We start from the raw sequence: 20,214 nt of genomic DNA, 5'->3' as shown, positions 1-20,214 counted from the left end.
ATTGAAATGAGAGCCTATTAACACTTACTATATATTATGAGTATATTAATGGCATAGCATTTCTAAATTATACGTACATATCAAATCTTCCCCAAACTGGTGCTGTCCAATATGTTCAAATAATGAAGATAGCACTGGAAGGAGAGCCACTGTGGTATAATTAATGATTTGTGTAACTCCCTTGGGCTGGTTTCTGCTGTGTGTAAACTGGCCTTGCTTAAGATTTTCCATTGTTTTCTCCAGATCCTCAGCAGCATTGTCCAAAAATTCTCTCAATGCCATCTTAACAGACTCCAGACCAGTTTTCATCACAGTTCTGTATGCAAAAAAAATGAAGCAGAATATTTCATTAGACAAGCATGGAATGAAGTCTAGTCTTGGTTTCTACGAAATAGATGACAAAGATCTGAAGAAAAATCTTCTATCTTCCAAGATTATAAAAGTTCCTCATAGCAGAACAAGCTAATGATAAAAAAATGTTTCATAGGTGCACAACATAAGGATTTTTATTTGGTTTTCCATTGTAAAAATTCAGATCCTTTTTAAGACAGGGAATAATTTACTCAAAATTAATTTGGCAATGAAGACAGACTCAGAGAGAGATTCAGTGCACTCCAGGTGCACTTAACTCCTGATTTATTTACTTTTTAATAAGCAGCATAAACAAAGGAATGTTTTTAATGTTATCGTGGTTTTGAGACAATCACATGATAGAAGCAGATGGAAGAACAGTCAGCAATTCCTTGACACCACCGATCTGAACTGAAACTTGACGTGTAACTTACAAATACTGTTCTGCCAAAATCTAGATAGGTAAAACAAGTAATTAACCTATTTTGAAAGTGGAAATTCTTTTCAGTACTGTAACTTCTTTCCTGACCATTGAAATGCTGTAGCCTTACACAAATCTGACTGGATATTGTTTTCTTTTAGGTTACACTCTTTGTACTGTAGGAAATATGCTCAGTATTACCTGGCATCCAAGGTCTGGCCCAATATGTGAAGACAGTTGACTATTGATGTTGCATCATTTCCTAAATAGGAAGGAAAATTACCCACCAATTTAGCTGAGCGTACTTTGGAGCATACCTACAGACTGCTAAATTATTATGTAAATTAAATTATATATCAGAAGAGTAATTCAACTTTTGTAAAATTCTGACAGGCAAGTTAAAAAAACATGCAGTTTGTTCTCTTATTCTTGTTTGCACAAATTCAGTAAGTAGAGGCAGTTAAGCATCTCTCATCAAATAGCTGAGGCAATCAAGAAGGAAGCACTTCAGTGTGGTGTTAATTGGAGTTATAGTGCATTGTCTAGTTTTCATTTAATTTTATAAACTTTGTTATAATTGATCCAAGTTTATCAGAACATTTATCTTCCTCCTCTCAGGAAAATAAAAGCTACTTAAAAGCTGCTATTGCAACTCTGACATAAAGAGAAGACTTATTTAAAACATATCTAAAAAGGTTAGCTCCCTAGTGTTACCAATAGGCTGTAACTATTTATAGAAGAAGCAGATCTGCTTTCTACATGAGTAACAGTCTCTGCTGTTATATACATTACAGTCAAGGATGTAAAAAGAGAACTTACATGCCTTGTATGAACATGCACAGCCTCCGATGTTGGCATCTATATGTCATCCCTAAGTTCACATTTCAAATCCAGGACAGATTTGGGCTTAAAAATTTGATCCATAGTTTATATATATATATTTTAAATGTAAATCATTGCAAAAAATGAAAATATTTTTTCTTCCTTCTGCATAGTTCAAGCTTCTCAATTAAAAATAAATAAATAAATGAAACAGACTGAAAGCTTCGGATAGATTTCTGAAAATATTGTCAGCTGTACTAAATAACAGTGGTTATTTCACTGGAAAACATCAGCAAACATAATATTTAAAGAAGCAGCTGTTTCATTCAAGTAAATATTTTAAAAGCTAAGCTGCAAGGAAGGAATGGGAGGTTTATTGCAGTACTGTGAACACTGTCCCATTTTACCAAAATTAGGGGGTACTGTTGCAGTGTATACCCACAGTAGAGTAGATTAAACAAACCTGAGCCACAGCTTCTATGACTGCCATCAGCCATGCAGACCCATCCTTTTTGCACTGGCAGTAATGGTCATGCAGTGACATAACAACCAAATGATAAAGATTGGGAAATCACAAATGAATCCTACACAAAAAAAAAGTAACTGTACCCATAAAGATTAAGGTTTTTGTCAGCTCCCATTTTTGACAATCCCTATGTTTTCTCTTTATTATTTTACTACTCTTGTGACAAGAATGCAAGCACTGACAAAAAAAGATTTCAGGACCATAGTAATGGCAGCAGAGATAGAAGCACTCAAGGCAACCCTAGTATAGACTGTAGATTGAATTGTCATGCAAAGTATGCATATTCTGTAAGGTACAGTGGAGTACAGAGATGCTTATTCTATTTCCTGGAAAGTAACATTGGTTACTGGGTAACACTGAAGGATTTGAGTGTTTTCTTTTCCCCCTCTAGTAATAAAATTATTGTAAGTTCTATTGAGGTATGAAAAATACCTTATAAACCAATATTATGTTATGCAAGGTACAACGTTTAAAAGAGCCAGCTCCAGTGCCTCACCCCAAAACAAGATTTCAACAACTAGCTTAACTCAAGCAAGATGATTAACAGTTTTGAATCTCCCAAAATTTTAGTATTAATTTGTTTTGTGGTAACAAACTACAGTTTTAGTCACACCGCCACTTAGTTAAAATACCATACATTCAGTTTGGAATCGTTTAGTTTAAATTTACTGGAAACCAGCTCTGAAGGCCATTTCTACATCTGTCATAAATAGACGTAGCTGTAGTTTAGCAACATAATATACTCTTTTCCCTATTTAAGAAGAATTTGCAAATTTTGGAGACTTTTCAAAATAAATCAGTTTGAGAGGTAGGTTTACATAGCTGAATGTTCCTAGCAATTTGCAGATTTTGGAAGCTAGACAGGTATAGGCAAATTAATGAGATACTACTACATTTCATTTAATGAAACAAGTGAGGGCAACCAGTTAACCCACTCTGTAAAAGAAACAGAGAGATATACATTTTTCTTAGGAATAAACATACAGTGTGCTCAGCAAACTGGAAAAGCCTTTCACATGTTCATTTTGGGTATGAGAGTAGAATTCCATGACCATGAAAAATTGATGTACTACAGTTTAGTCATTTTTATCAACATAACCCTGAAATCAGTCTTTCTAAACTATCATGAAAATTCCTTCCTGGAGTGTCTCTCTTTGTTTATAATCTCAGAACGAATTTGTTACAAAATCAGAAAATATAACTTGCTATAAAATGCTGGTTTAGATTCTGTGGCAATTCTGAGTCTTACTTTTGTTTGATGTCATGCATTTACTTGTTTTCATCAAAGCAAACAATAACAAAGGGTAGTGGGGTTTTTGTATATTACATAAACCTTCTAAAATTCATTAAGAAAAAGAAATTAATCCTTTTAAATTTAGCATTTCAAGAATCAGTTTGTTTCCAACCTGAGCTCAGAAGTGAACTTCAGAAGGCAACTTTTTTTTTTTTTTTTAACTTGAGTTATAAGATCTGAAATTAGGGGGTTTCTAATAAAAATAGTTTTGTTAGTATTGCCAAAATTTAAGTGTCTATACATATCTTCATTAAATTGACATCATTTTTATTAAATATATTTTTATTTTTCAGAAGCCTGAAAGCTTTGTAGGAAATATTCCAATTGCAGAAATGAATATGTAGTATATAAAATTCCTTTCAATCATGAAAAGAGAGCATACAAGTACAATTCAGAGGATAAAAGCTTAAACATCCACAAAAATCAGTGGATACATGCAAATACTAGAATAATAGTTTAAGAGGCTGAGGTTAAATGCATCCCAACAGCTATTATAAACAATGATCCCAAGAACTGTACCACTGTGCAGTATCTGAAGTGACATCCTACATATTTTAGAAAGCAATATTCTTTATATATCAGGAAGGAACAATTTTTACTTTACTGAGAAAATGCCATGGTTGTTGATGGCAGGATGGGAAGGACCCTAACAAATTCAGGATCTAACTAGGCAGAGAAAGCCTTATGTCTTTTCTTTGGAGCTTTTCTGATTAATTTCTGAAATTAGCCAAAATAAGGAAGCAAAAGCAGGGCATTCTCATCTGATGTTTATTCAACAAACTTTTGTTCCACGTAACATAGCACTGCACTACTTGTATGCAGATATTGTTAATTACGAATTCGTACAGAAAAAATGTGTCACCAGTAGTTTCAATAGTATCAAAAGTGAATCAAGCCACTCACAGAAACCTGCTTTTTAAATTGAGAAAATATAAATTCAGTGCAGATGCAAATCCTCCTGATGCAGAAATATGTTTGCAGCTCTCAAACAAACAGTAAATTATTGGGTAAATTCTACTTTCAAACTCTAATTTATGCTTTCAAGAAATAATAAACCCAAGCTGAATTACAGTTCTATAATCTTAGTAACAATCTCGGATATCAGATCAGATGCTTAAGTTCACTCTAGAAGATATTTTTGTTTAATCTTTTCATTTTATCAAGACTTATACAGAGTTTACAGTATAGGACTTTTACTAATGACTTTAACATATGCAGCTGTATCTTCAGCATTTACAACAAATATAAAACACCTGCACGCAATGTCAATAAAATAGCAAATTCCACAACATCCAAAAAGCTTATTATCAAGCAACTCTTGCTCATTCAAGGAGCCTCAAGGCTCCAGCTGTATTCTGAGCTGTCCTAATAAGCTTTTTTCCTCTTCTACACAGGCCTTTTGATCCAGTCGGGTTTTCCAATATGATTTAATTAATTATCAAAGTAAGGCAAGCTGTAAGATTACTTTGACTTAAGTTAGTAGGTTCACAGTTGCAACCATGCTCCAGAGTCTTATTGTAATCTTGTAATAACTAATGGGAAAACTACAGTATATTTCCGTGTTGGCACAAAGATTTTGTATTAGTTACTGCATACTAGGAAACTTGAGTTGAAAACCAAACGATAGACACCATGCACTATCTGACACCATCTGTCCTAACTGCTATTTGAATCCAACCCAAGAACAGAAATTAAGTTGAAACATGAAACAAACTTTCCTTTAGTACTCGAAGAAATTACATTGGATTCAATGTTGAACTTGAATTGTCATTCATTTTAGGAGAAAAAAAATAATCAGAAAAATAAATTCACGCAGCAACAACAAAATACTGATAAAAAACTTAATAGTATACCTAAACTAGTTCATTCGTAGAAGAAATAACCTTGTTTATAAACCATAGCTTATGCACAGGTTGGTGACATATTCCATCCTTTAGAAAAAGCTACCCCACCACACAGCTGCACAAATAACTCAATTCTTTTCATGACCTTTTGATTTAACAATAAAAACCATTCACTTCATCCCAAAACATATTTAAAAGCAATGTCCACAAATGACTTCTACTCTTCTTTCTGAGCTTAATGGCTTTTGTAATAGTTTGTAAGCTTTTTACACACCACAATGCTGCATCAAATTAGCTCCTTCTCTTCATTTTTTGATGAAATTGAATGAAATATGTAGAAATTGAGTTAGATGCATGTTATCTTAATCAAATTTTAGTCAGATAGATGATTACCCAATTAGATATATGCATGAATGCTGAATTTTGCAGTGCACTCATTAACTGCAGAAGCTACATCATTGGACATGTAGTACTATTTCAACTATCCTATTATCATGGCATAAGAAAAATTTGCAGTGTAAATAACCTTCGCCATGCATTGCATGTAGTACTTATACTATATGGAGACTTCAAATTAACTTCAATTAAGTGATTTTCATATGAAGAAAGACAAACACCCAGCCCCTGGTAGATTCACACAGTACCAGAGATATAGTAGACATACATATGTGGAGTAAAAGCACATCTGGGAATGTTTAAGATTTCCACAGAACATCACTACGCATTTCAGCCCACTACTAATTTTCCTTAAACTTCCAATACAAACGTGCAGTTGTGATACTCCACTTTTTCCAAGTGAATTATAATATGCGACTATAATTAACTCAGTGATTTTTTTTTTTTTAAAGAAGGAAATCCAGATACTAAGACGTACAGAAAACAAAATAACCCCCACCCCAAAAAACTGGTAACTACAAAAGATTTTCAATTTCATCTAATAAGTTCTGTGATCTACCAGCCTAAACAATTAGTGGTCTGTGAAGACCACGCATTTCAGCCATGCAGCCATGCAGCATGCAACAAAGCAGCACATAACGCAATGCAAAAATGGCAAATAAAATCAAGAGATGGCCATGCTAGTATTTGTCAAGGGTCTCCTTACCAAACAGTGAAATCCTATGCCTGACAAGAACTCCAAGTTTGCAGAACAGGCTGAAGACAAAAGAAAAATAAAAGAGAAGGAAAAAAGAAGATAAAAGGGGGTAAGGGGGAAGAAAGAAAAAATAACAGCTGATATATGAGCAGGAAAAGCAACATGATGTCACGCAGAAAGAATCAATTATCTGAGCAGAATGTGGGACAGAGTATTAAAGAAAGAGATTTTAAGTGCATATCCTTAACAAACATGGTTAAATAAGCACATATTGTAATTAAAAAAAATAAAAAAACTAAATCAAATTAAAAGCAAAGCTAACTAATATAAAAGCGTCTTATATGAAAACCCACAAGGAAATTACCATTAAAGCTTTAAGAAGTAAAATATGGTAGGATGCTATTCAGGATGTCACTGACAATTTGAAAACGAAAGGTAAAGAAATCAAATTAAGTGTTTGATGGCAAATGTTTAACTAATCCAACTTGGATCTCGCCATCTTGAGATCACAGCGTGAATCTTTTAAATACAGTGATTTCCAACATTACTTAACATGAGAAACAACATAAATTGATATGAAAAATAACCCCTTACATGGTCAAAAGTAAACACAAATGAATATCATCAATGATTTAATTTTACATCTGTAAAATACTTTTTGTGTTGATGAGAAGCATCCCATTCTGAACAATAAAGAATGAAATTTCACATTAATTCACAGAAGCAGAAGCACACTGCCCTACCCATATTAAGCTGGCCTCCAAATATGGGAGAGATCTGTGCAATCTTTACGACTCAGTCCACTCTGAGAATTTTCTCCAACAGTGATAAATTTTGGTCCTATTTTTGTGCTGTAAAAACCCTCATCTGCTAGAATGATATGAACAATATTCTCTCTGTTTATGAGGGCTTCTCCAAAAGCAATGACCCTTATTTTATTATGCTGTTCATGACATCAGAGGCAGAAGGTGGTGTTATGGCTGTACAGGCTGAATCTTCTACCAATATTCCACTACATTTTATTGCTCCGCAGCAGAAGCATGGTCTGGCACATGGCATCTGACACGTAAGTGTATATGAAGCAATTGCGTATAACTGCATTACTCCATGCAGAAAAAATGGCACCTGCTGACATTCATCAACACCTGCTGAATGTTTCAGAAAATCAAATAGAGGATGTGAGCACAGTGCATTTCAGCAGCAGTGACAGTGACAGTGCACGACCTTTATTGGTGCAGATTTTCACGAGAACACTATGAAGATTCTTGTTCATCCCTGAAGAAAAAGCATAGCTAATGATGGTGACTAAGCTGAAAAATAGTGTTTTGTAGCTGAGAATGTGCTCTATCATCTAGTGTTATTGTGCTTTTTGTGTCTGCTGTAGTTTCCAGAGAAACGAATCGGAGGCATTACTTTTGGAGCACCCTACACATTAAGCTATGTTAATTATTATTTAATTATTTTATAATTGCAGTCATATGGGCCAGTTAGCAACCTCTGATTTAAAAGCAAAAGACACATAAACATGTTTGCAGTCTTTGGATAAGATTTGCACGTCGCTTCATTGACAGATGAGAGCTCATGTGACAAATAGAAACACTGATGTCCAGAATCAAAATGGTCAGGTTAATGTGCTGTCGAATCCACCTTATTAGCCAGTGCCATTATAGTGATCCATTATAGCAACAGCAACTGCACTGTCTCAGAAAAGATTCTGATTGGTGCATGGTGCAGGCTCTCTGTTCAACTATACCACAAGGCAGATATATACTACATATCCTTCTATGAGGATTTGGTTCATCTAGTCCAACAAGAAAAGCTGTACAGAGGTATATTATCATTGTAGAAATCCTGTTTCCCTTCCCATAATGACATTAATCAGCTTTCAATCTATCTTTTTTTATCAGCACACAAATGCTACTCAACTTACTGTACAATTCAGCAGATGCTGTTTCCACAAGATCAAACTGAATCTGTTATGTCCAGTGTAACAACTGTAAGTTCAGGTGAAAAAAAAGGAAAAAAAAAAAAAAAAGGTACAAAAATCCACAGTTTCCAAATGGTTAGTACGTACTTAGTACTTCTGGACTCACATCCAGAACTAATTTGACACAACTGCAAAAATACAAGGATTCTAAGGTAGTATAATGGAGAAGAAATGCAAAAAAAAAAAAAATCATTCCTGAAGAGGCTGGTTACAAATACGTAAAAGATCATTCCATGATATTTCAGAAAGAGGTATGACCCATGTGTTTCCCTAGAACTGGCCTAGATTTAATGTGCTTGCTTAACTAAGAATGGTTGTAGCACTTGCTGACAATCAAAATGACACTCCTTCATAGTTTAAAGAATGTAAGTTTGTCTTCATTGGAAAAAGACAGCAGTCAGAAGCTGCCCTTAATTCAAGGGAAAGTCTAGATAAGATTTTCACCCAAACCAAAACTCAGAGGACCTAAAATTCAGCTTTGAAAAATTTCCTACAATCTGGAGAGCATGGGAGAAACAAAAACGTCAAACTACTAAAACAGCTCAAAACAACACTTTCAAAAATGGATTACATAATGCAGTCGTATTGGCCTATCAGTTAAGAAATAAACTCCACAAGATTTACCCGATTTGCATGTGTTTTACTGATTTTGTCTGACACTTCTAGATGGAAAAAAAACTGAATTGTGTTTAGCAGCACCTCTGATCTTTTGATGAGCTACATGTTCAAGAATGTCATGCATACAGCTAGACAGCATAGGTGCAGAATTCCTGAATCCATACAGCATGTGTTCATATTTCCTTGTTGATATGGAATTTATTGAAGAGTCTTTACTTAACAACTGCTAAAATGTTCTAATCCAGTATATTATAGACTGAAATAAAGCAGCTCTAGATGCATGCATTATAAAATAACTGTTTAGCTCTTTGAGGAAGGCCATTCAGCCAAGCTACCAGAACAAATCATCTCATGAGATGTCAGTCAAGAGCAATTTTTTATGCTCAGTATTGCTGCTAGAAACTCTACTCAATATTCATACAATCTTGCAAAACCCTTATGTATGATGATCAACTGTCTATCTACTTCGAAGAGCTACAATTTAGTTTTGTCCAATAACAACCACAGGGGCATCCGTGACACCTGTATTATGCAGGTACACAGATGGGTCTCTGTTAAATTTGTAGTCCTCATTACTAAGCAGGAAAAATGGGTTTCAAAATTCAACCAGAAATGAGATTAAGAGAAAACGTTCTGGGAAGATAGTCTAATAATGGATAACTTCAGAGGAGAAAGAACATAACTCTCATTTTACTTTTCATGGGGACAGTAATAATGATATCTTTCTGAAATTCAGTTATTGAAAAATTTTCCTTCAAATCTAAATAAAATGTAGGAATAATTGCTTCAATACATACCTATTTCCAACAGTGAGAACTGATACACAATTAAATATCTCATACAACAGACGTATTGTTTCTCATAAAATAAGTTCCCTACATTTGAAAATTACCATTACTACCTTTAATACATCACATAACCTTAATTCTGGAGTCTTCCTCATTTCACACAATGAATTTTCTCAAAAGGGAAAGGCAGTAAAAAAAGGTTAATTTTTGTTTTTGTAAAAATGTTTCTCAGCCTCCCAATTCTCACCTCCCCACAACTAATTGCACCATTTAATGACACATATACATATATGTATACAAATTAATATTATTTTAAAATTTACCTTGTCACCATTTCTTTCTCCTTATTAGAGGCATGGCCTCCACTGCTGAGAGGCCTACTTGCTGCAGATAAGAAATACAAGCGATGATTTTTGAAATACTGATCAATCAAAGGGAGCACAACCTGAAATTACATCAGAAAGAGGCAGTTATCCCAGTGATTTCTTAGTTATGTCCTCTATTACTCTTTGTAAGTCACCACTACAGACAGGAGATTTCAAATGTGTTTTCTCTTTCAAATTCCCAATATATTTATCTAGTATCTATTTTCTAAAAAAATTTATTATCCAAGATACTTAAAATATCATCAGGAAAAGCAACAACAAAAATAAATAAATAAATAAATAAATTACGTTATCTTTTACACTAGAACTGTATTTTCTTTAGCAGGAATATAAAACAGGAAGCATCATTTCATTTTACCTCACAATTTAATATTTGTTCAATACTATATACCTGGACACAACTATTGCTGTTCATGTCTTCAGTGTAGGGAGGTTTCATTGAAACAATCCCTTGGAACTGTCTGCACACTAATGGCACTTAATACCACACACACTCAAACAAAACTCCAAAAATACCCTTGCTCATTAAGGGCTTGTCCACTGAAGTTTTCTTATGATCGCTTCCTTTCAGGTACATGGTCAAAAAAGTGACAAAATAAATGAGCACAGAAAATAGTACATTATAGGAGTACTGGAAGAGATTACTATTTACTGCAAACATAACAGGGCTAGAAAACATTGCAAATACCTACCTGTGCCCATGCACTAATGAACTGAAAAGGCACTTCGAACATGCAAGATACAAGCTTTTTAGTGCTGAAGCAAGAATCAGATTTTCTTAAGTTCTCCTTCGCATATGAAGGAGAATTGGGCTGTCAGGAACCTTAAAGATCAACAATGGAATGTGCAAAGTCCCTCATCTGGGGAGGAATAACCCCAGGGATCAATAAATAGTGAGGGCTGACTGCCTGGAAAATAGCTCTGCAGAGAAAGTCCTGGGGTCCAGACGGACATGAAGTTAACCATAAATCAACAATGTCTCTGCTACAAAGAAATCAAACAGCAACCTGAGCTGAGTTGGGTAAAGTTATAAACGATGCAAGATGAAACACAAGAGGTTCTGCCCAAACATACGGAAAGACTTTTTTAAAACAAACAAATTAAGCCAAAACAAACAACAAAAAACCACATCTGTGAGGTTGACTAAGCACGAGCACATGTTGCTCTGACAGGCTGTGGAGTCTCCTTCCTTGGAGATATTCAGAAGCCATCTGGACACAGTCCTGAGAACTTTGCCCTATTTGACCCTGCCTGTGCAGTAGGCCTGACTAGATGACTTCCAGAGGTCTCTTCCAATCCTCAACCATTTTGTGATTCTATGATGAAGACATCAGCATTGTTTTAAAATAAAGAAACAGATAAGAAAGGTAACACTGAAAGATACACACAACTGGCTGGTTCCAATAAACATTGCTCACATTTAGCTGCCTAAAGACTGTAAAAACTAACTACTGAACTACACTGTCAGTAAACAGAAAATGTAGGGAGGTTATAACATCAGATGATTATGTAGAATGGAGTAAGAGAATAAAGACGGTAAGAATAGAATCCTGTAATTTTTATCATGATTATACTTCATTCCTAGTATTTTCAAGCTATTTTTATTACTATTGCTTTCAGTTATTAAATGAACAACATTAACACAGAAAGGTGCAAATAAAACAATGATAATCAGGTTCACCAACATATCCTTTCTCAACTACTTACTATGCTGACAAATAATATGCAAAGATATACTGTACTTTGGCAAAAAACTTGATTTCTTGTTCATATGGGAAATGCTCTCCTTTGCCTCTGCTGCCACCATCTGAAGAGAGAAGAAAATTATGTTTCCTATTACAAATCCTAATTATAGTCTAGTCTGCATTTTTTCTTAGAAAATGTACAATACAGTTAAAAAATATCAGTGGTCTTTAGATATTAATTTAATATACTACAAATAATGAACATTAAGTTAAGGATATATTTTATGACTACCTCATGAGAAGAAAAGAAACAACAAATAAAGAAGAAACAAATAAAAAAATTATTGCATTTTTACAGACTTTGTTTAAACAACAGAATGAATTATTAGATTTAGCCAACAGAAATAAAGCTTACTTCTCTTCCCCCTATTGCTATAATACTCACATATTGTTTTCAAGAGAATTGAGCATACAGAAAACATTTATCCTTTATTCATTAACTTCTTTCTGCTTATTCACAGAAGTGCAGGAATAGCATTTGTCCCACCAGTGTTTCTAGTTTTCCAGCATTCAGTCATTTCAACTTTTGCAGTTCTGCCAAATCTATCTAATTAACTAGAAAATGAAGCCATGATTATTAGGCAGTAACAGCAAAAGTAACCATGTGATTTATGAAAGCCAGACTTTTGGTAATGTAGGCAATCACGAAACATAATCACTCACAAATTTGATAATTTTCACTTTAAAATCAGACAAGTATTTGGATGAGCACTGGTTTATTTAATCTTTCTGCTGCTCCTGCCTTAATGATTTCAATTACAGCACGCATGCCCTGACACGAGGTACAAGATGTATGATGTGGCTTTGCAATTCCAAGGTCAAAATAAAGCTGCTTCTTGCTCCAATTCTTTCCTTTTAACTGCTCTCGTAAGAATCTGATCTGGGCCAAACTGTTACTTAATCTTTAAGAAAAACAGATTTTTCCTTCACAGAGATGTTTCTCCTCCAGAAAAACAGTTGAAATTTGTACAAATGACTGGTTTAATTTTCTCCGTGAAAAAGAGAATAGATGTGAATAGTAAATACCAGTGCTCACATGTGACAGGTTATCAATTTGTTTACAAATTCGAGGGAACATCTTATTTTGTTTTTCAAACAATGAAAATCATTATAAATTTTGTCTGAATACTTATCATCTGAAGAATGAATGTGGGAAACTGGAAAGAATGTGAAATATATAACTTTCCAAAATTCGTTATCATCATCGAATGCAGAAAGTTAGAGCAAAAAGTCCTGGTCCAAGAATTTATTTTTTTGAAATTTTTAAGTTGTTTTTATGATTTCGAACATCTTGGGAATTCTTAGAAAATTATAAAAGGGAGTACTGTACCAAATTCCAAAATGTACTGATGAGCTTCATCTACATATCTTATAAGCTGCTGGAGGAAACTGTAGGCAAAGCGTTTCTCAATGGAAGGTGTGTCCAACTCCAGGTCCTTAAGTCCTCTGAAATAAGAGCAAGTCAATTTTTAACTTAGCAGAAGGAATAAAAACAGTCTTAACTAGTCTGAAGCCATTTTCTGTACTAATAATAAACCACTTACTAATATAGGAATTGTGCTGTTTAAATTAAACAGTTCTGTTACACTTATTTAGGTTTTAAGCAATTTGTTAAGATGTAATTCAAGTTTCCCAGGTAGAAGGTTATAGAAAAAGAGAACTCATGACTCAGATTAATATTATTCCAATTACTTTCCCTTATTTATAGGGTATTTCCATCTTTAATGTCTTAATGTCTTCCATTGATTGATTTTTGGCTGAGAGAATTTCAAAACTGCCAAAGCACTTCAAAAAATCATGCCAGAAAAAAAGTTAGTCTGCCTCATCACGAGTTTTGCCTAAAATTGTGTTTGTAAAGGAGAAATTTTTAACAGCTATCTAGCACTTGTGAAAAATCAGAGTAAAAACAAAAAGAACTTCTAAAACTGTAATTTACTTTATCTTTTGGACTATGTTCCAAAAGTTCATCTTCTTGCAACAAACCAACAATTAACCAGTGGATAATGGATTCGTGATGCAGGCTTTTGTCTTCCATCAGTAATCTGGTAACAACATAAGCTTTGGTTTATGCTTTAATGACTGAGCATAAGGAAGTTATGCTTTACCAGTAAAAGCACTCCACAGTTAGAGGCACAATGTCTACAAATAGTTCTTTTGCAACTTAGGGCACATATACCTACTGAATATATCTGTCTTTGTACTGCATATTTCTCCTCTAAAAAAGAACATTGCTGATGATAGGATATAGTTTTATTACCTGGAGACTACATATCCATTAATCTGTAGAAATTTCAGAATATCCTGTGCTTTTTCTCTGTCCTTAGCTTTTTCCTTGGCTGTGAGTGTATCATAAGGAACAAGAAGGGGATGGTTTCCTCCTCCTACTATGGAATATCAAGAGAATTAAAAGGCAGTTTAAGAGCATCTGTTGACATAATATTACCTGATATGCAAAAATACTGTTGTAATAACACAGCATGTTATGGTACAGTCTAGCCTGAAGTACCAACAATTCATTTTTATGTTTCCTTACCAAAAAACACCATATATTTCTGCAAAATATTTAGATATAAACTTTAGACATGGCTACATACATGCTTTTAATATAAACAGCTGCTGCAAAAACCAGGAAAATATGTTGGACTTGGAATCATGAAATCATTATGGCTGCAATAGCCAATGATAATGAAACATAGACCTGCTATCTTAATGAAAGAAAAAAAGAAATGAAATAGGAAAGTGCCTAACTGTTATGAACATGCATTATCATTGCAACTTGGTTTAGTGAAACTGAATGTATTTCAATAAATAAGAATTTCATACCAAACCAAGAACTGTCATTCGGACAGTAATCATTACTATCATTTCACTCTTCTGTTTTAGTAAATAGTTTTTATCTCAACCTACAAGATCTACTTTTTCCTTATGATTCTCCCTCAGTCCTATTGGGACAGAAGGGGAGCGAGTGAAAGTCTGTATAGTGGTTAGATAGCTGCTGGGTTAAACCACAAGGATTCATATAAGTTAGCAAGATATATGCACAGCTAAAATCCAAGAAAGTGATGCAGTTCAATTTTATAGTAAAACATGAAAGTCAGAAAAGTAAGCAAACTTTTAAATAAAATCTTAATTACCATAAATTTGCTGGAGATTTACAAAAAAATGCAGCACATGAAAAAAAATCAAATTAGTTGCACAGTATTATACTTTGCCCCTTTGCATAACACAAAAGCCTATACTCAGTCATCTGCAAATTAGAATTTGTTGTTTCTCCAAGTATTGTTTCATCCACGTGCAAATGTTATGTCCAAAAAAAAAAATCTTTAACATATACTTGAACAAATTTATCTAGTACAGAAGAAACAGCAGTCACACAGTATATCACAAAATTCATCATTTGGTAAATAGAAATAACAGATCGCAATCAATTTGCTTTATGTGGACTCAAGAATCTACTCTAGACTTATTCATTTCTCAATTCAAAACATTCTTCTAGATCTATCTGCAATAAAAAGCAGTATTTCAAAATAAATCAGAGCCCAATTAGAAATCTTCTTTCTTTCTTCCTATATATTAATTTATTCTTACATATTAATTCTTATGTATCTTTATTCTTATATATTAATTATTAAATATTAATTAATTATTAAATATATTAACCTTAAAGTTTAAACTTTAAGTATCTTAAAGCTATTCACAATCTTTGTTTTTTTCCTGTATTGTATTAGTGGTAGTTCAGTCAGTCTGTCTCATATGTTTTCTCCAGTTTGGGCTTTAAGATAATCAAACAAAATTTAGAATACAGTAAATACTTATAGTTCAAGTTACCTTTTGCCTCAAGCTCCATTTTCTTTTTCTTTGCCCATATGTTATGGTAGTTTTCAGCCATCATCTCTGCCATAGCCTTAGAAAAATGGAGAACATACAATGGCAATGAGTTCCAATAGTCAGCTCCCAAGGAAGGACAAATTTCCAGTTGATATAATGACAATTTTTGTCTATTGGCAGTTTGAATACAATTACACTGTAATGATTTAATAATTTAAAAAAAAAAAAAAAAAAAAAAAAGAGTTTTTATCATGATACAACATTTCCGTAGGATGGGCAGACAGGAATTAGGGACCAGTTGCCAAAAGAAAAAACCTGTTAAAAAACCAAACAGAAGGAATCACATAGAGAAAGAAGAGTACTGGTATGTCAGACACGAACTTGATTCTCAAAACAAAGAGAGCAAGAATCCTCCTAAGGACTTCATAACAGACACAAAGGACAGCAAACTTATAAAACTTTTTCAGAGCATTCAACTAAAAAAAACCCACCTCAAATGACACAGAAAAGCTCTCCATTCTGTAAGTAATAGGAATCACTACAACAGCATGAAAAAGCATCATAAACTCTCCCCTCCTGTGTTCATGACTCTATACCCACTAAACATAAGAAGCTTTAGAACTTCTCTAAATTTCACTCTTCATATTTCATGGACCTATAGTAACAGAATTCTTCAGTAAGTAGTTAGCCAATTACTTTGTTACTGCTGATTGTTTCACTGTACTACAACAGAGCTCTGCATGGGCAAAGTCCCTGCATTTCAAAAGTTTTTTTATAATTAGCTTTGAACACCATGTTGCCATCAGTTTACTGGTACCAAATCTCATGCTAATTTAAACTTATCTAGTATGTGTCTACATAATATTGAAACTGTACTCAGAGTAAAGCAGTAAACTTTAAAACCTGGCACCACGCTCCATCAAATACCACTACAAAACTTAACTTTATAAAGGCAGAAACATCATTTGTTTACCAACTAAAAGTAATGTTCCAAATAACAGCAAACTAGTGATAGACCTGTCAAAATCCTGCTCATGATCTTTTATTACAAGTCATATCAATAGTTCCTGATTCAATTTAGAAAAATGAGCAATGACAAAATATGCTTGAGGAAGCTGGTGGCAAAATTCATGGTAAAAAGAAAAAAAAAAACAGGTGATTTTCCAAACTCTTCTAAACAGAATTCTCTTTAGAATGAAAGATGTTTGCAAACAAGGCTTGGAAAAGTAATCTGGGAGTAATTTCTGAGCCTTTCAGAAAGAACTGGGTTTTTTGGGGGTTTTTTTTGGGTTTTTTTTTGGGGGTTTTTTTTTTTTTTTTTTTTTTTTTTTTTAAATTAAAAGGGAATCAAAGAGCAATGGTGAGAAAGAAAACAAACAAACAAACAAACAAACAAACAAACAAACAGAACCATTTTAACTACCAAAAGAGTTAAAAAGTGCTTCTGACTTACGTGCACATCTCTGGAGAGGGTAACATTGCTCATGTCAATTGCTCGAGGACTGTAACCATGGGCTGCATCCACAGAGATCTGAATGACAAACATGCAAAACAATGGAGTTGTTGGAGTTGTATACAAATATTTCTAAGTACTTGATGTGAAGAAGTGAACATTAATAAGATACTGATAGTAATGAAAGGACATAGGAAAAAAAATCACTTTAGAGGGCAAAAAGACTCCCTATATGGCACAATTGAAAACATACCAATAGCAGTAAATTGAAGTTGGATGTAGGGAAAAGGTATAAACACCACACATTTAAAAGCAAATTTCACTTGAAAAGCTGTTTAAGACATGAACTCACTGTGAATAATTCTGTACTAAAATTTTAATTTATATCTCTGCATTTTCCTTTTTTTCTAAAGAAAGATAAAGCAGGCCAAACCTTCGATTCAGGCAATTTTTTTTTCTATTCAGCTCCATTTCTACCTATATTATCTACTAAACAAGATACATGACCCTTTATGTGGTCCTCTTCCTCAGTCAGAAAATACCATCATTCTGTCATTCTCTCTACTGCCTAAATTTGTCACAGGCTTGTTCAAAGGTCCTTTGATAAAAGATCAAAGAAGGATAAGCAACGATGGACATTTTCTGGATGGCAAACCACTCCTGCAGGAAGTGTGGCTAGAAAAAGTGAATTACTATGCCCTTCCTCTTTGGATTCTACTGTAATAGGTATATTCATGTCCACTACAGGAATATCTTCCTTTAAAAAGAACAGAATCCTTCTCCTTGTTTTACACCATATTTGGAAACACATATGAGAATTTGCAAGGCATAGAAGTTGTCCATTTAAAAAGGTATTTCTGATAGAGAAGAGAATAATACAATGGATGTATATGCAGTAAGCAGCAAAAAAATTATAGTAATTGCTTTCCTCTGTTTCCTAAAGTAAACAATTATTACATTAACATTATTGATTAAATATCGTAACAATTTCTCAGCTGAACAGGGGTAAAAGCTACATTTTGCCTGTGATTACAGCACATTTTAAAACATACATGTGAGTATTTTCGCAATAGTATACTCCTGAAATGCTATGGTGTTCCAGATTTCAGAAAGTCTCCTAGTATAGTTAAGTAAATTTTTATAGTATAGGAACACTAACTTACCTAAAAAAGCTCTTTTTAGAGTAATTGGACCCTTATTATAAAGCTACTAATTCTAAATAGCTCCTTACGCTTAAAGTATATACAAAAATATGTCATTACAGTGTTTTGGAGCAATAAGACAAAAAAAAAAAGAAAATGAAATGAAGAATTCCAGAATGAAATTATAATTTGTAAACTAAATTTTTAGTTTAGTTTTACTTCATCCTAAATCAAATCCCATAATATTCACTTTCTAAAGGCTAGACAGTGGAGGGGCAGGTTCAACTACTTATTTTTCACAGGTGCACAACCAATCTTGCCCATGCAAATTGTGCAGAGATGAGTGAAAAGAAGTGGAGATTTTTCTCCTCCATTTTATTTCCTCCACTGATCTTGTTCCATGTATGTCTCTATGAATAAAACTGAAAGAGTTACTCTCCCCACACAGTTAAATTTGCAAAGTATGTACAGCTGTAAGATAAAATAGAGAAATGCTAGCATTATATTGTCTTAGAAGCATTTTGATTTTAAGAAGGCCAGAGCAAAGAAAAAAAAAAGTCTTTAACATTTTCAGAATTGTTTGGCTGTGAATGCATGTCAACATTATGCTTCATTAACATTAATATTTGAATTCAATTTCCTTCTTTTAAAATGAAAAAATAAAAATCTATTGTATATATACACCTTTACTTACTTCTGTAGTTATTTGAAGGCATCCATAGCAAAAAAATATCCAAAACAACAATACCCTATATAATCATACTCCTAAATAAGTTAGCAAATTTTAAATCAAATTAAAAAAGCCTAATTTAATATTTAATTTTTAAGATGTTTGTTAGCTCAGTATTTTGTAACATTGAAGAAGTGTCAAGCTTCAGTGCACTGTAATCCAAACCAATCATTGGTGTTGTACGAGCCCTTGCAAAAAATCCTTTCACATATTTTGGCACTACTGGACTATTTCATCACTTGTGAAAATCAAGGAATGGAATGCAAATTTTGCATGACTTTTTATTAATTTTTGGGGAGGTAAATTTTCAACAAAATTACTTACTTGACTGGTTTGAGATATGCGACGCGTCCGATTATACAATGCCATGGAATCTCCCTCCCGTGTCCTTTCAATCCGCCATCCCCATGCCAGCATGGTTTTTAGTGATTCTTTGATTGGCCATCGATAAATTTCTTTCTCCTAGAAGGATGCACAGCCAACGATTACCTTGTTTAACATGCAGCTGTGCAGAGCAAAAACTTAACTATTGTACTTTTGCTTGATTATAATGAGATGAAAAAAAAAACACATCAAAATCGGGGCACAAGGACACTACAATCAGGTAATAAATCCTATGAAATATTTATGTTTATTTATAATTTTAGAGGTAAGAAAAATTCTGGTCAGGCAAGAGCCTGATGATCACAGGGATAAATAAGAGTCTTAATGGCATTAACTCAATACGAACTCAAAAGGTAGACTGGTTAATTATCAGGAGTAATGTGGCGTTTTGTCTGCTAGATGAAACAAAACAACATAATTACAGAATCATTAAAAAAAAAAAAAGTCTACATCAGAAGAGAACCCTGGAGATCATCTGGCTCATCCTTATGATGAAGTCAGATTACCTAACTTAATTGAATTAACCAAGATTTTCAAGATTAAGTTATCTAGTTATCCAGATAGTTTTCTAATGTGCTGTGCCATGTCTTGAATAATTCCAGTCTACCACTTCTCTAGTCAACCAATTCAAGGAATTTTCAAGGAATGAAGGATGTCCTGAAAGTATTTCTGGTGAAGCAATTTTTACCCCACAGTGCTTCACCCTGACACTGTACATGCCTGTGAAAAAAATAACTATTTTCTCTACAACTACTTTTTAGGCAATGCAAGAGTGAGGTTAGACTCTTCTGAGCTTTCTTTA

The 20,214-nt window shown here is 33.6% G+C and overlaps 1 protein-coding gene across 1 annotated transcript in view; it reads right to left on the bottom strand.

Moving 5' to 3' along the window:
* Nucleotides 1-20,214, bottom strand: part of RYR2 (ryanodine receptor 2) — a 340,802-nt gene that overhangs the window by 77,632 nt on the left and 242,956 nt on the right. The window contains exons 57-66 of the mRNA XM_042817920.1: nt 19,353-19,490; nt 17,157-17,234; nt 15,704-15,779; nt 14,133-14,259; nt 13,206-13,321; nt 11,873-11,937; nt 10,068-10,189; nt 6,361-6,410; nt 974-1,034; nt 78-316 (exon numbers count right to left, since the gene is read on the bottom strand). Coding sequence (XP_042673854.1) covers nt 78-316; nt 974-1,034; nt 6,361-6,410; nt 10,068-10,189; nt 11,873-11,937; nt 13,206-13,321; nt 14,133-14,259; nt 15,704-15,779; nt 17,157-17,234; nt 19,353-19,490 — 1,072 coding nt within the window. The remainder of the gene's footprint in view (nt 1-77; nt 317-973; nt 1,035-6,360; nt 6,411-10,067; nt 10,190-11,872; nt 11,938-13,205; nt 13,322-14,132; nt 14,260-15,703; nt 15,780-17,156; nt 17,235-19,352; nt 19,491-20,214) is intronic.

This window comes from Centrocercus urophasianus, unplaced genomic scaffold, assembly GCF_019232065.1.
Source record: "Centrocercus urophasianus isolate 14NV4802_14NV808 unplaced genomic scaffold, USGS_Curo_1.0 seq_10, whole genome shotgun sequence".
Taxonomy (NCBI): domain Eukaryota; kingdom Metazoa; phylum Chordata; class Aves; order Galliformes; family Phasianidae; genus Centrocercus; species Centrocercus urophasianus.
This window is presented reverse-complemented; position numbering and strand designations above follow the sequence as displayed.